The 12973-nt window shown below is 39.3% G+C and overlaps 1 protein-coding gene across 1 annotated transcript in view; it reads right to left on the minus strand.

Moving 5' to 3' along the window:
• LOC102185449 (transmembrane protease serine 11F) overlaps positions 1-12973 on the minus strand; it is a 104484-nt gene that overhangs the window by 29948 nt on the left and 61563 nt on the right. The window contains exon 4 of the mRNA XM_018049513.1: positions 5754-5872. Coding sequence (XP_017905002.1) covers positions 5754-5872 — 119 coding nt within the window. The remainder of the gene's footprint in view (positions 1-5753; positions 5873-12973) is intronic.

The following is a 12973-nucleotide window of genomic DNA, read 5'->3' on the forward strand; positions in this document are numbered from 1 at the left end:
ACAAAGGCTGGAATTTGCTGGTGGTCCAGAGTTTAGAACTCTACACTCGCACTGCTGAGAGCCTAGTTCAGTCCTTGTCAGAGAATTAAAATGCCACAAACTGTAGAATGGCCCCCCTAAAAGGTAACTAAAACAGTAAGGTAATTCAGGATAATGGCTGAGGGTCTATAATTACCTCCAGAGAGGTAACATGATACATGAAGGATACAGGAAGGATCAGAAGGATCAGAAGAAGTAAGCAACAGAAAAAGTGGGATCAGGGGGTGCAGTTCCAGACAGAAGGAAAAAAATGTGTAGGTAATCTCAAAAAATTGATGCTTTTGAACTGTGGTGTTGGAGAAGACTTTTGAGAGTCCCTTGGACAACAAGGAGATCCAACCAGTCTATCCTAGAGGAAATCAGTCCTGAATATTCATTGGAAGGACTGATGTTAAAGCTGAAACTCTAATGCTTTGGCCACCTGATACGAAGAACTGACTCATGTGAAAAGACCTTGATGCTGGGAATGACTGAAGGCAGGAGGAAAAGGGCATGACAGAGGATGAGATGGTTGGATGCATCACTGACTCAATGGACATGAGTTTGAGTAAGCCCTGGGAGTTGGTGATGAATAGGGAAGCCTGGTGTACCGCAGTCCATGGGGTCACAAGGAGTCAGACATGACTGAGTGACTGAACTGAACTGAATCTCAAAGAAGACCATTATGGTCAGAAAATAGTGAGCAAGGAGGAGAATGTAAAAGTTGGAAGAATAGTCAGAACCTCTGGGTACTAGACGCCAGCAGCTTTCCTCCTCCCAGTGTGACAATAACAACAAAAAAAGTCTCCAGGAATTGTAAAATATCTTTAGGGAAACAAAAGTGCCCATAATTGGAAATCACTGGACCAGACTGTGGATCAAGGCAACTCAACCACAAAGGGAGTCTCTCTGCTCTAAAAGCTCCAGGAGAGACTCAGCACTTGGAAACACCACATGAGAAAAAGGAGACAGAGTGAAAAGAGGTTATAAAAGCTCATCACATTTCTACACACTGGTAAAAACCATTTTTAAAGAATGCACTTGGAAAAGATATCCATTAACAATGACCAAAAACAAACAAACCCCATATACACATAAAACCAAACAACCACAAAACAATCATCTCAGTTCAGTTCAGTTCATTTCAGCTGCTCAGTCATGTCCAATTCTTTGCAACCCCATGAACTGCAGCACGCCAGGCCTCCCTGTCCATCACCAACTCCAGGAGTTCACTCAAACTCATGTCCATCGAGTCGGTGATGCCATCCAGCCATCTCATCCTCTGTCATCCCCTTCTCCTGCCCCCAATCCCTCCCAGGATCAGGGTCTTTCCAAATGAGTCAACTCTTTGCATGAGGTGACCAAAGTATTGGAGTTTCAGCTTCAGCGTCAGTCCTTCCAGTGAACACCCAGGACTGATCTCCTTTAGGATGGACTGGTTGGATCTCCTTACAGTCCAGGGGACTCTCAAGAGTCTTCTCCAACACCACAGTTCAAAAGCATCACTTCTTCGGCACTCTGCTTTCTTCACAGTCCAACTCCCACATCCATACATGACCACTGGAAAAACCATAGCCTTGACTAGATGGACCTTTGTTGGCAAAGTAATGTCTCTGCTTTTCAATATGTTATCTAGGTTCATCATAACTTTTCTTCCAAGGAGTAAGCGTCTTTTAATTTCATGGCTGCAGTCACCATCTGCAGTGATTTTGGAGCCCCAAAAATAAAGTCTGACACTGTTTCCCCATCTATCTGCCATGAAGTGATAGGACCATATGCCATGATCTTAGTTTTCTGAATGTTGAGCTTTAAGCCAACTTTTTCACTCTCCTCTTTCACTTTCATCAAGAGGCTTTTGAGTTCCTCTTCACTTTCTGCCATAGGGGTGGTGTCATCTGCATATCTGAGGTTATTGATATTTCTCCCAGCAATCTTGATTCCAGCTTGTGTTTCTTCCAGTCCAGCGTTTCTCATGATGTACTCTGCATAGAAGTTAAATAAGCAAGGTGACAATATACAGCCTTGACATACTCCTTTTCCTACTTGGAACCAGTCTGTTGTTCCATGTCCAGTTCTAACTGTTGCTTCCTGACTTGTATATAGGTTTCTCAAGAGGCAGGTCAGGTGGTCTGGTATTCCCATCTCTTTCAGAATTTTCCACAGTTTATTGTGATCCACACAGTCAAAGGCTTTGGTATAGTCAATAAAGCAGAAGTAGATGTTTTTCTGGAACTCTCTTGCTTTCTCCATGATCCAGCAGACATTGGCAATTTGATCTCTGGTTCCTTTGCCTTTTCTAAAACCAGCTTGAACATCTGGAAGTTCACAGTTCATGTACTGCTGAAGCCTGGCTTTCAGAATTTTGAGCATTACTTCACTAGGGTGTGAGATGGGTGCAATAGGTGGTAGTTTGAGCATTCTTTGGCATTGACTTTCTTTCGGATTGGAATGATACAATCATCTAGGATTAAATTTAACTAAGATATACGAGACATTTAAGAAAATAATTTTAAAGCTCTATTGAAATATAGCAAATAAATATAAATAAATGGTGTCAATTATTTCTCTAGATTTCTACATTTGAAGCACGCTAAATCAAAACCTCAGTATGAGGGTGTGTGTGTGTGTGTGTGTGTGTTGGCTTGGTATGGGAAATAAAAAGGACAAGAAAAACTACAGTATACCTGAAAGAGATGATGATAAATCCAGGTGTATGGGTTGAATGCTGGCCCCCTAAAGATACATTTGACTCTGGGAATGTGTAAATGTGTCCTTACTTGGCAAAGAGTCTTTGCAGGTGTAATTAAGGATATCAAGATGAGACCAGTGTAGACATCATCCAGGAACACTTTGAATCCAATGATAAGTATCCTTATCAGAGTAGAGAAACAAAGAAACCCGGAGAAGGCCAGGTGAAGATGGAGACAGAGATCAAGTTCATGTAGTCACATGACAAGGAATGCCTGAGGCTACCAGAAGTTGGAAGAGGCAAAGAAGAACTCTTCTCTAGAGACTTCCAAGGCTGCTGACATCTTGATTTTAAGATTTCTGGTCTCCATAACTGTGAGGGAATAAATTTCTGTTGTTTCAAGTCACTAGTTTTTTGTAATTTGCTACAGCAGTCCTAGGAAATTAATACAACAGGTATTGACACATTGTCAAACTGTAGAGGTTAAAGTATCATGGTACTGACCCAGTGAAAAACAAGCTGTTGGATAGAACAGATTAGAGATGCCAGCAGTATTCCACATCATATATGGAAACTTGAATTGTGGTGGAAATGACATGGCAGATCAACCAGGAAAGGACTGACTATTCAATCAGTGGTGCTAAAACAACTGTTTATTCACATAGGGGGAAAGAACAAACTTAAATCCCTAAATCAACCATACTACACCGCTATTAGTCATGCAATAGCCGAGACAGGGAAGCAAACTAGGTGTTCATTGATGAATAACTGGATAAAGAAGATGTGGCATAGACATGAAGTGAAGTCGCTCAGTCGTGTCCAGCTCTTTGCGACCCCATGGACTGTAGCCTATCAGGCTCCTCTGTCCATGGGATTTTCCAGGCAAGAGTGCTGGAGTGGATTGCCATTTCCTTCTCCAGGGGATCTTCTGGACCCAGGAATCGAACCTGGGTCTCCCGCATTGCAGGCAGATGCTTTACCACCTGAGCCAACTATTCCGACATAGACAAGAATGAAATCTTGCTATTTTTGACAATTTACTGATGGACTTTGAAGGCGTTATACTAAATGAAGTAGGTCAGACAGAGAAAGATAAATATCATATGATCTCAATGATATAGAATGTAAGCAAACAAGCAAAACCCACAAATTCATATCTAGAGAACAGATTGCTGGTTGCCAGGAGTGAGAGATGAGTGTTAGGAAAAATGGGCTAAGGTGGTCAAAGGTGCAAGCTTCCAGTTATAAAATAAATAAGTTCTTTGGGATATAATGTATAACATGGTGACTGTATCTACTAACACTTCATTGTATATTTGAAAGTTGCTAAGAGAGTAAATCTTAAAAGTTCTCATCATAAGAAAAAAAATTATTACTACCTATGGTGTTTCACGTTAACTACACTTATGGTGGTGTTCCTTCTCAATTTATACAAATATCAACCATTATGTTGTACATCTGAAACTAACAATGTTATATATCAATTATATTTCAATTACAAATACAAAATCTAAATAAAGCCACCTACAAATAAAGTTGAAAAAGAACTGTGGCAACAAAACTGTAAAAACATTGTCCTATTTAAATGCAAAATCCTATCTAAATAGGTATGAAAAATAAACCAGTGTTTGTTTTCAACCTTTAGAATGGAACTACATATAATCAAGCTATATAAGAATAAACAGCCAAATAAAATGCAAATACTTTCTTATGTTGTTAACAATTAAGAGAAAGAGTACAATTAAGAGTGGGAGTGCTAAAGTCCTCCTCCCTTAATTAAGGGATAGTCTGACATATGGTAATGTATATGTTTCAATGCTATTCTCTCAAATCATCCCACCCTGTCCTTCTCCCACTGTGTCCAAAAGTCTATTTTTTATGTCTGTGTCTCCTTTGCTGCCCTGCACGTAGGATCATTGGTACTATCTTTCTAGATTCCATATATATGAGTTAATATATGATATTTATCTTTCTATTTCTGACTTACTTCACTAAGTATAATAGGCTCTAGGTTCATCCACTATGTTAGAACTGACTCAATGTGTTCCTTTCTATAGCTGAGTAATATTCCATTGTGTATATGTACTACAACTTCCTTATCCATTCATCTGCCAGAGGGGTGGGGTAGATGGGGAGTTTCGAGGGGGATTCAGGATGGAGGGTCACATGTATGCCAATGACTGATTCATGTTGATGTATGGTAGAAGCCATCACAATATTGTAATGTAATTATCTTCTAATTTAAATAAGTAAGGAATTTAAAAAGAGAGATAGTGTCTATAGCTAATCATAAAAACCATACTAATTAAGTCCCCTTTCTATAGACCCCTTACTTCCTTGTTAGAATAACTCTCATGACTTAAATTATACTCTAGTCTAATGCTGTGGGTTTTGCTAAAGAAATCTATAGTCTCTAAGGACATATTTTTTATTAAACAAAAATTAACTCTTTTATTTGACTTTCTGCTATAACAGGCAAGGATTTTGCTTGCCTGATATACTTTAAAAAATTAGAAATGCCTTGATAATTGCCTAGGTTTTCAAGGAAAGCCAAAATAATTGAGGGACATAACTAAATTTGAGATTGATAAGAATCATAGACACACAGTCTTGTATGTGACCCTTTATGTGTTTCAAAATCAAAATCACAAAATGACGAGACAAAGCATCACAATCCTATTTTCTTATGTTGAAAGAAAAGTTTAAGGAAAATGAACCAAGAAAGGAAATCAAGAGTTTAAAAATTGATCTGTTTTTAACAGAGAAATTTAAATTTAAACATAACTTAAACTGAGAATACCTGTTTCAACCAACAATTTCCTCAGATGTTAATTAGTTGCCTACTCTAATCTACATATGTTTAATGCCATATGACATTACTCTAAATATTTTGCATGCATTATGCTAAAACCGTATGACCTACTATATTATCCTCATTTTATAGAAGAAGAAACTGAGCCATGGAGAAATTATGTTCCTATAACAATCACATTCAATGTCAGGCAGAGAAACATCCATAAGCTTTCAAAATTTCTATTGGGCTTACCATTCTCTCAATCTGATGACTCCTTTCTATAAACTGTTTTGAGGTTCTCATTCCATAACATTCTCTATATTTTATATTCGTAGCTTTAAAAGAGGCAAGATAGTAGAATGACTTATCATCTGAAAGGTAAAAATAAACAAAAGATCCATGCTTAGACATGATCAATTGCTTGTCCCCTTCCTCCAGGAAATCGATTTACAATAACACAGCTTATTTCTTTTTATCATTATATAATTAGTCATAGTCATTTTTTAAAATATTGTGTAATTTTTATCATTGCATCCAGCTAAAATAGATTATACTTTCAGAACATCCATTTATAGTGTCTATGCATATAAAATTTTTCACACAATCAGATTCAGAACATACAATAAAAATTCAAATGCTGAAAACAATTGCTGACAGTCATATAATAAAAATTATTATTTTCCTTAAAGAATTGTAATATAGGTATATTATAACTAAGCTGCATTATGAAGCTATATCGAACGGGTGATCACTTTTTTCTACACTAATGACAAACTTACTTAAATATAAACCAGTATTTTAAATCTGCATTTCCTTTTTGCCCATGCAAGCATCAATTTTCTGTAATGGACTCTTAACAAACCACTGTAGCTGCCATTGTTAAGGGCAAAACAGTTATTATATCTAAGGCCATATATATTTTGGTCTTTTTCAAAAATCATCTTGATTTCTTAGCGGACTTAATCATATTCCTTGAAAGCTTGTCTTTGGCTTTACGAAGCCATCTTCTGATTTTCTCTCTTGCTCTTGGCCTCTCACCGGTTACTTTGGAGAACTCTCTAGTTCTGTCCTTTGTTGTTGCTGAATAGTGGCCAAGTCATGTCCGACTCTTTTGCAACTCAGCAGACTGTAGCCCTACAGGCTCCTCTGTCCATGGGGTTATCCAGGCAAGAATACTGGAGTGGGTTACCATTTCCTTCTTCAAGGGATCTTCCTGACCCACGGATTGAACCCATGTCTCCTACATTGGCAGGCAGATTCTTTACCACTGAGCCACCAGGGAAGCCCACTTCTATCCTTAACCAGGATTATTTATCTCTTTTTAGATTCAAACCTTGCTTCATATCCTGTTTTCTATCTTCTGAACAACTTACTCATCTATACATTCACCCAAGTTCAGTTCAGTTCAGTCGCTCAGTCGTGTCTGACTCTTTGCGACCCCATGAATCGCAGCACGCCAGACTTCCCTGTCCAACACCATCTCCCGGAGTTCACTCAGACTCAATCCATTGAGTCCGTGATGCCATCCAGCCATCTCATCCTGGGTCGTCCCCTTCTCCTCCTGTCCCCAATGTCTCCCATATCAGAGTCTTTTCCAATGAGTCAACTCTTCACATGAGGTGTCCAAAGTACTAGAGCTTCAGCTTTAGCATCATTCCTTCCAAAGAAATCCCAGGGCTGATCTCCTTCAGAATGGACTGGTTGGATCTCTTGCAGTCCAAGGTACCCTCAAGAGTCTCTCCAACACCACAGTTCAAACGCATCAATTCTTCGGTGCTCAGCCTTCTTCACAGTCCAACTCTCACATCCATACATGACCGCTGGAAAAACCATAGCCTTGACTAGACGGACCTTAGTCGGCAAAGTAATGTCTCTGCTTTTCAATATACTATCTAGGTTGGTCATAACTTTTCTTCCAAGGAGTAAGCGTCTTTTAATTTCATGGCTGCAGTCACCATCTGCAGTGATTTTGGAGCCCCAAAAAATAAAGTCTGACACTGTTTCTACTGTTTCCCCATCTATTTCCCATGAAGTGATGGGACCGGATGCCATGATCTTCGTTTTCTGAATGTTGAACTTTAAGCCAACTTTTTCACTCTCCTCTTTCACTTTCATCAAGAGGCTTTTGAGTTCCTCTTCACTTTCTGCCATAAGGGTGGTGTCATCTGTATATCTGAGGTTATTGATATTTTTCCGGTCAATCTTGATTCCAGCTTGTGTTTCTTCCAGTCCAGTGTTTCTCATGATGTACTCTGCACATAAGTTAAATAAGCGCAGTGACAATATACAGCCTTGATGTACTCCTTTTCTTATTTGGAATCAGTCTATTGTTCCATGTCCAGTTCTAACTGTTGCTTCCTGATCTGCATACAGATTTCTCAAGAGGCAGGTCAGGTGGTCTGGTATTCCCACCTCTTTCAGAATTTTCCACAGTTTATTGTGAGCCACACAGTCAAAGGCTTTGGCATAGTCAACAAAGCAGAAATAGACATTTTTCTGGAACTCTTTTGCTTTTTCGATGATCCAGCGGATATTGGCAATTTGATCTCTGGTTCCTGTGCCTTTTCTAAAACCAGCTTGAACATCAGGGAGTCCACGGTTAGTGTATTGCTGAAGTCTGGCTTGGAGAATTTTGAGCATTACTTTTCTAGCATGTGAGATGAGTGCAATTGTGTGGTAGTTGGAGCATTCTTTGGCATTGCCTTTCTTTGGGATTGGAATGAAAACTGACCATTTCAAGTCCTGTGGCCACTGCTGAGTTTTCCAAACTTGCTGGCATATTGAGTGCAGCACTTTCACAGCATCATCTTTCAAGATTTGAAACAGCTCAACTGGAATGCCATCACCTCCACCTGCTTTGTTCATAGTGATGCTTTCTAAGGCCCACTTGACTTCACATTCAAAGATGTCTGGCTCTAGATTAGTGATCACATCATCATGATTATCTGGGTTGTGAAGATCTTTTTTGTACAGTTCTTCCATGTATTCTTGCCACCTCTTCTTAATATTTTCTGCTTCTGTTAGGTCCAGACCATTTCTGTCCTTTATCGAACCCATCTTTGCATGAAATGTTCTCTTGGTATCCCTAATTTTCTTGAAGAGATCTCTAGTCTTTCCCATTCTGTTGTTTTCCTCTATTTCTTTGCATTGATCACTAAGGAAGGCTTTCTTATCTCTCCGTGCTATTCTTTGGAACTCTGCATTCAGATGCTTATATCTTTCCTTTTCTCCTTTGCTTTTCACCTCTCTTCTTTTCACAGTCATTTGTAAGGCCTCCCCAGACAGCCATTTTGCTTTATTGCATTTCTTTTCCATGGGGATGCTCTTGATCCCTGTCTCCTGTAAATGTCACGAACCTCATTCCACAGTTCATCAGGCATACTATCTATCAGATCTAGACCCTTAAATCTATTACTCACTTCCATTGTATAATCATAAGGGATTTGATTTAGGTCATACCTGAATGGTCTAGCGATTTTCCCTACTTTCTTCAATTTAAGTCTGAATTTGGCAATTAGGAGTTCATGATCTGAGCCACAGTCAGCTCCCAGTCTTGTTTTTGTTGACTGTATAGAGCTTCTCCATCTTTGGCTGCAAAGAATATAATCAGTCTGATTTCGGTTTTGACCGTCTGGTGATGTCCATGTGTAGAGTCTTCTCTTGTGTTGTTGGAAGAGGGTGATTGCTATGACCAGTGCATTTTCTTGGCAAAACTCTATTAGTCTTTGCCCTGCTTCATTCCACATTCCAAGGCCAAGTTTGCCTGTTATTCCAGGTGTTTCTTGACTTCCTACTTTTGCATTCCAGTCCCCTAGAATGAAAAGGACATGTTTTTTGGGTGTTAGTTGTAAAAGATCTTGTAGGTCTTCATAAAACCGTTCAACTTCAGCTTCTTCAGCGTTACTCATTGGGGCATAGACTTGGATAACTGTGATATTGAATGGTTTGCCTTGGAGACGAACAGAGATCATTCTGTCATTTTTGAAATTGCATCCAAGTACTGCATTTTGTCCTCTTTTGTTGACCATGATGGCTACTCCATTTCTTCTGAGGGATTCCTGCCAGCAGTAGTAGATGTAATGGTCATCTGAGTTAAATTCACCCATTCCAGTCCATTTTAGTTTGCTGATTCCTAGAATGTTGACGTTCACCCTTGCCATCTCTTGGTTGACCACTTCCAATTTGCCTTGATTCATGGACCTGACAGTCCAGGTTCCTATGCAATATTGCTCTTTACAGCATCAGATCTTGCTTCTATCACCAGTCACATCCACAGCTGGGTATTGTTTTTGCTTTGGCTCCATCCCTTCATGTCTTCTGGAGTTATTTCTCCACTGATCTCCAGTAGCGTATTGGGCACCTAATGACCTGGGGAGTTCCTCTTTTGATATCATATCATTTTGCCTTTTCCTACTGTTCATAGGGTTCTCAAGGCAAGAATACTGAAGCGGCTTGCCATTCCCTTCTCCAGTGTATCACGTTCTGTCAGACCTCTCCACCATGACCTGCCCGTCTTGGGTTGCCCTGCAGGCATGGCTTGGTTTCATTGACTTAGACAAGGCTATGGTCCTAGTGTGATTAGATTGACTAGTTTTCTGTGAATATGGTTTCAGTGTGTCTGCCCTCTGATGCCCTTTTGCAACACTTACCATCTTACAAGGGTTTCTCTTACCTTGGCATGGGATATCTCTTCACGGCTGGCTTAATTCTCATTTGTAATATCCCATTTTTCAGTCTTAAGATCTATGAATTCAACTTATTAATATCTTCTGAATCCCTTATCCCACCCAGAAGAGTTATATCCTTAATTCAGATCCTCATCATCCCCATAGCTAATGTCTATCCAAAACAAAATGACCTTTCTATTAAAAAAGTACTCTGCCTAGATTCTCTATCTTAAATTCTGTCATTACAATCTCCTTCATGACCCAGACTGGAAATTTTAAAGTACACTTTGATCTCTTCCTATTAATCAACAGATCCTGAAAATTTTATCTCCTAAATTGTAAAACTTCATCATCTTTTCACAAATTCTATTGTCATTAATGCTCTCATCCATTTCCTCATCATTTGTTGTCTGGAAAGTGTAACAACTTTCTAACTGGTACCCTGCCTCCTGTCCTGATTTCCTCAGTTCTATTCCCCACATACCAGCAGAAAAATCTTTTTAAATTGCAAATTTGACAATATCACTTCTCCAATTAAAACGCTTTCCTTTCTCTCCATTGCCAGTGGAGAAGGAGTCACAACACTTTACTATGATCTATAAAGGTTTTCCTTGACCTAGGTCCTGCTTACCTCTTGAGCATATTTTTTGCCATGTTCCCTTAATAATTTCTGTTGAAACTATAGCAGACTGCTTATATTTGTCTGCATTCACCACACAGTCTTCTTAAAGTTTTTCTTACATTATCCTTTTCATCTTTTTATAGACCACTCCACTGAAGTGTAGGAGCTTCAGCTTCAGCATCAATTCTTCCAGTGAATAGTCAGGGTTGATTTCCTTGAGGATTGACTGGTTGGATGTCCTTACAGTCCAAGGACCTACCTCTGTATTAATTTCCTATTGCTGCTTTGACCAGTGACCACCAATTTAGGTCAAAAGTTTGAAATAAGTTTTACAGGGCTCAAATTAAGACCTGTTTGTATGTCTGTTTGTTTTTCTGGAAGATCTAAGGGGTGAATCTTTTTCCTTGCCTTTTTTGGCTGCTAGAGGGATCCTGGTTCCTTGGCCTGTGGTTATACATCACATTGTTTTCCTCTTCCCTACTTCTATTGTCACATAGCCTTTTTCCTTCTTTGGGCTTTTTGCCTGTCCTTTATAAAGATACTGGGATTACATTTAGGGCCCATCCAGAAAATCCAGACTAACAGCTCTTCAAAATCCTTGAAGCGATCACATCTGGAAAGTCCCTTTTGCAGTATGAGGTAACACTCATCAGTTACAAAGGTTAAGACACAGATGTATTGGGGTGTGGGGACATTATTCAACCTAACACAACTTCTATGATATTTTAAAAATACTTTTTCCCATCATTTGTATTATTCCTTTGCTTTTTTATTTCTTGAACACATGAAATATTGAAGATGAACTGCATTCTAAACACAAAAGATATTAACAAGAAAGACAGAGGTTAACGTAGTTTATTATTTTATTATATGAGTTTAAGAAATGAATATGATCAATCCCCCAATAAAGTAGGTAAGCTAGTAAGCTGAGCACATTGGACAATAATTCATCCCCATTTGGGAATTCTTTCAAATATGGTTTTATTGTTATGTGTCATAAAATTTTGTAAAATTTTTGGCAAAGTCTCAGTCATATGTGCTTATAAATACACACACCAAAGACAAAGGTAAATGACTTTGGTTGATTGTCATTTGGTTTAAATGTGGTACTGACTCTCTATTTTTTCACCTAAGGTAGAATAATTCTGAGTTTTTTCTTCTTCCTTCAGTCATAAAATAATCTTTTTTCTTTCAAAAATAATGTTTAACCTTTAGCCCTTTAAAGATACTTTTCATGTAATTTTCTTATATTATTAGTTTTTCTTAGAGCATCTCATTAACATATTGATTTAAAATATATATATATTACACTCAACACATGATGTGATTTTTTTTATTCTAAAGATAATGTTTTCGGAAAGAAACATGCCACCACAGTCAACGGCGGAGTACAGTGCTCAGCGCTTCATGTATTCAGAAGTCTGAGGACCATAACTGTTCAGTTTTTATTAATCCAACACCACGAATAAAGTATACACAAATATTTGACTTTCCGGCCAAATTTAGAGCACTGTGATGAACAGAAGCTTCTAGGGACATTGAGTTTTAAAAGAGTACAAGTTCAGGGGGGAGGGAAAGATGGCGGAGGAATAGGACGGGAAGACCACTTTCTCCCTCACGAATTCCTCAAAAGAACATTTCAACGCCAAGCAAACTTCACAAAACAACTTCTGTAGGCTGGCAGAGGACATCAGGCAACCAGAAAAGCAGATCATTGTCTTCAAAAACAGGTAGGAAAAAATATAAAAGACGAAAAAGGAGACAAAGGAGGTGGGGAGGGAGCTCCGTCCCGGGAAGGGAAGCCCGTCCCGGGAAGGGAATTTTAAGAAGAGAGGTTTCCAAACACCAGGAAACACTCTCCCTGCCGAGTCTGTGGCGAGCCTTGGAAACACAGAGGGCAACATAACAGGAAGGAAAAATAGATAAATAATTAAAACCAACAGATTACAAGCCCAATAGTAACTCCCCCAGCGGAAAAGCAGCACAGACGCCTGCATCCGCCACTGGGAAGTGGGGACAGGGCAGGGACGCGCGGGAGGCACGGGCTGCAGTGCTTTGTAAGAATTGGGCAGGAACGCCCCACGCACAACCAGAACGATCTAACTTGGGCTAGCAAACCAGACTGTGGGGTAGCTACCACGCGAAAAGCTCGAACATAAGACACCGCCAGGACCGAGCACAGA

The sequence above is a fragment of the Capra hircus genome, chromosome 6 (assembly GCF_001704415.2).
Source record: "Capra hircus breed San Clemente chromosome 6, ASM170441v1, whole genome shotgun sequence".
Classification (NCBI taxonomy): domain Eukaryota; kingdom Metazoa; phylum Chordata; class Mammalia; order Artiodactyla; family Bovidae; genus Capra; species Capra hircus.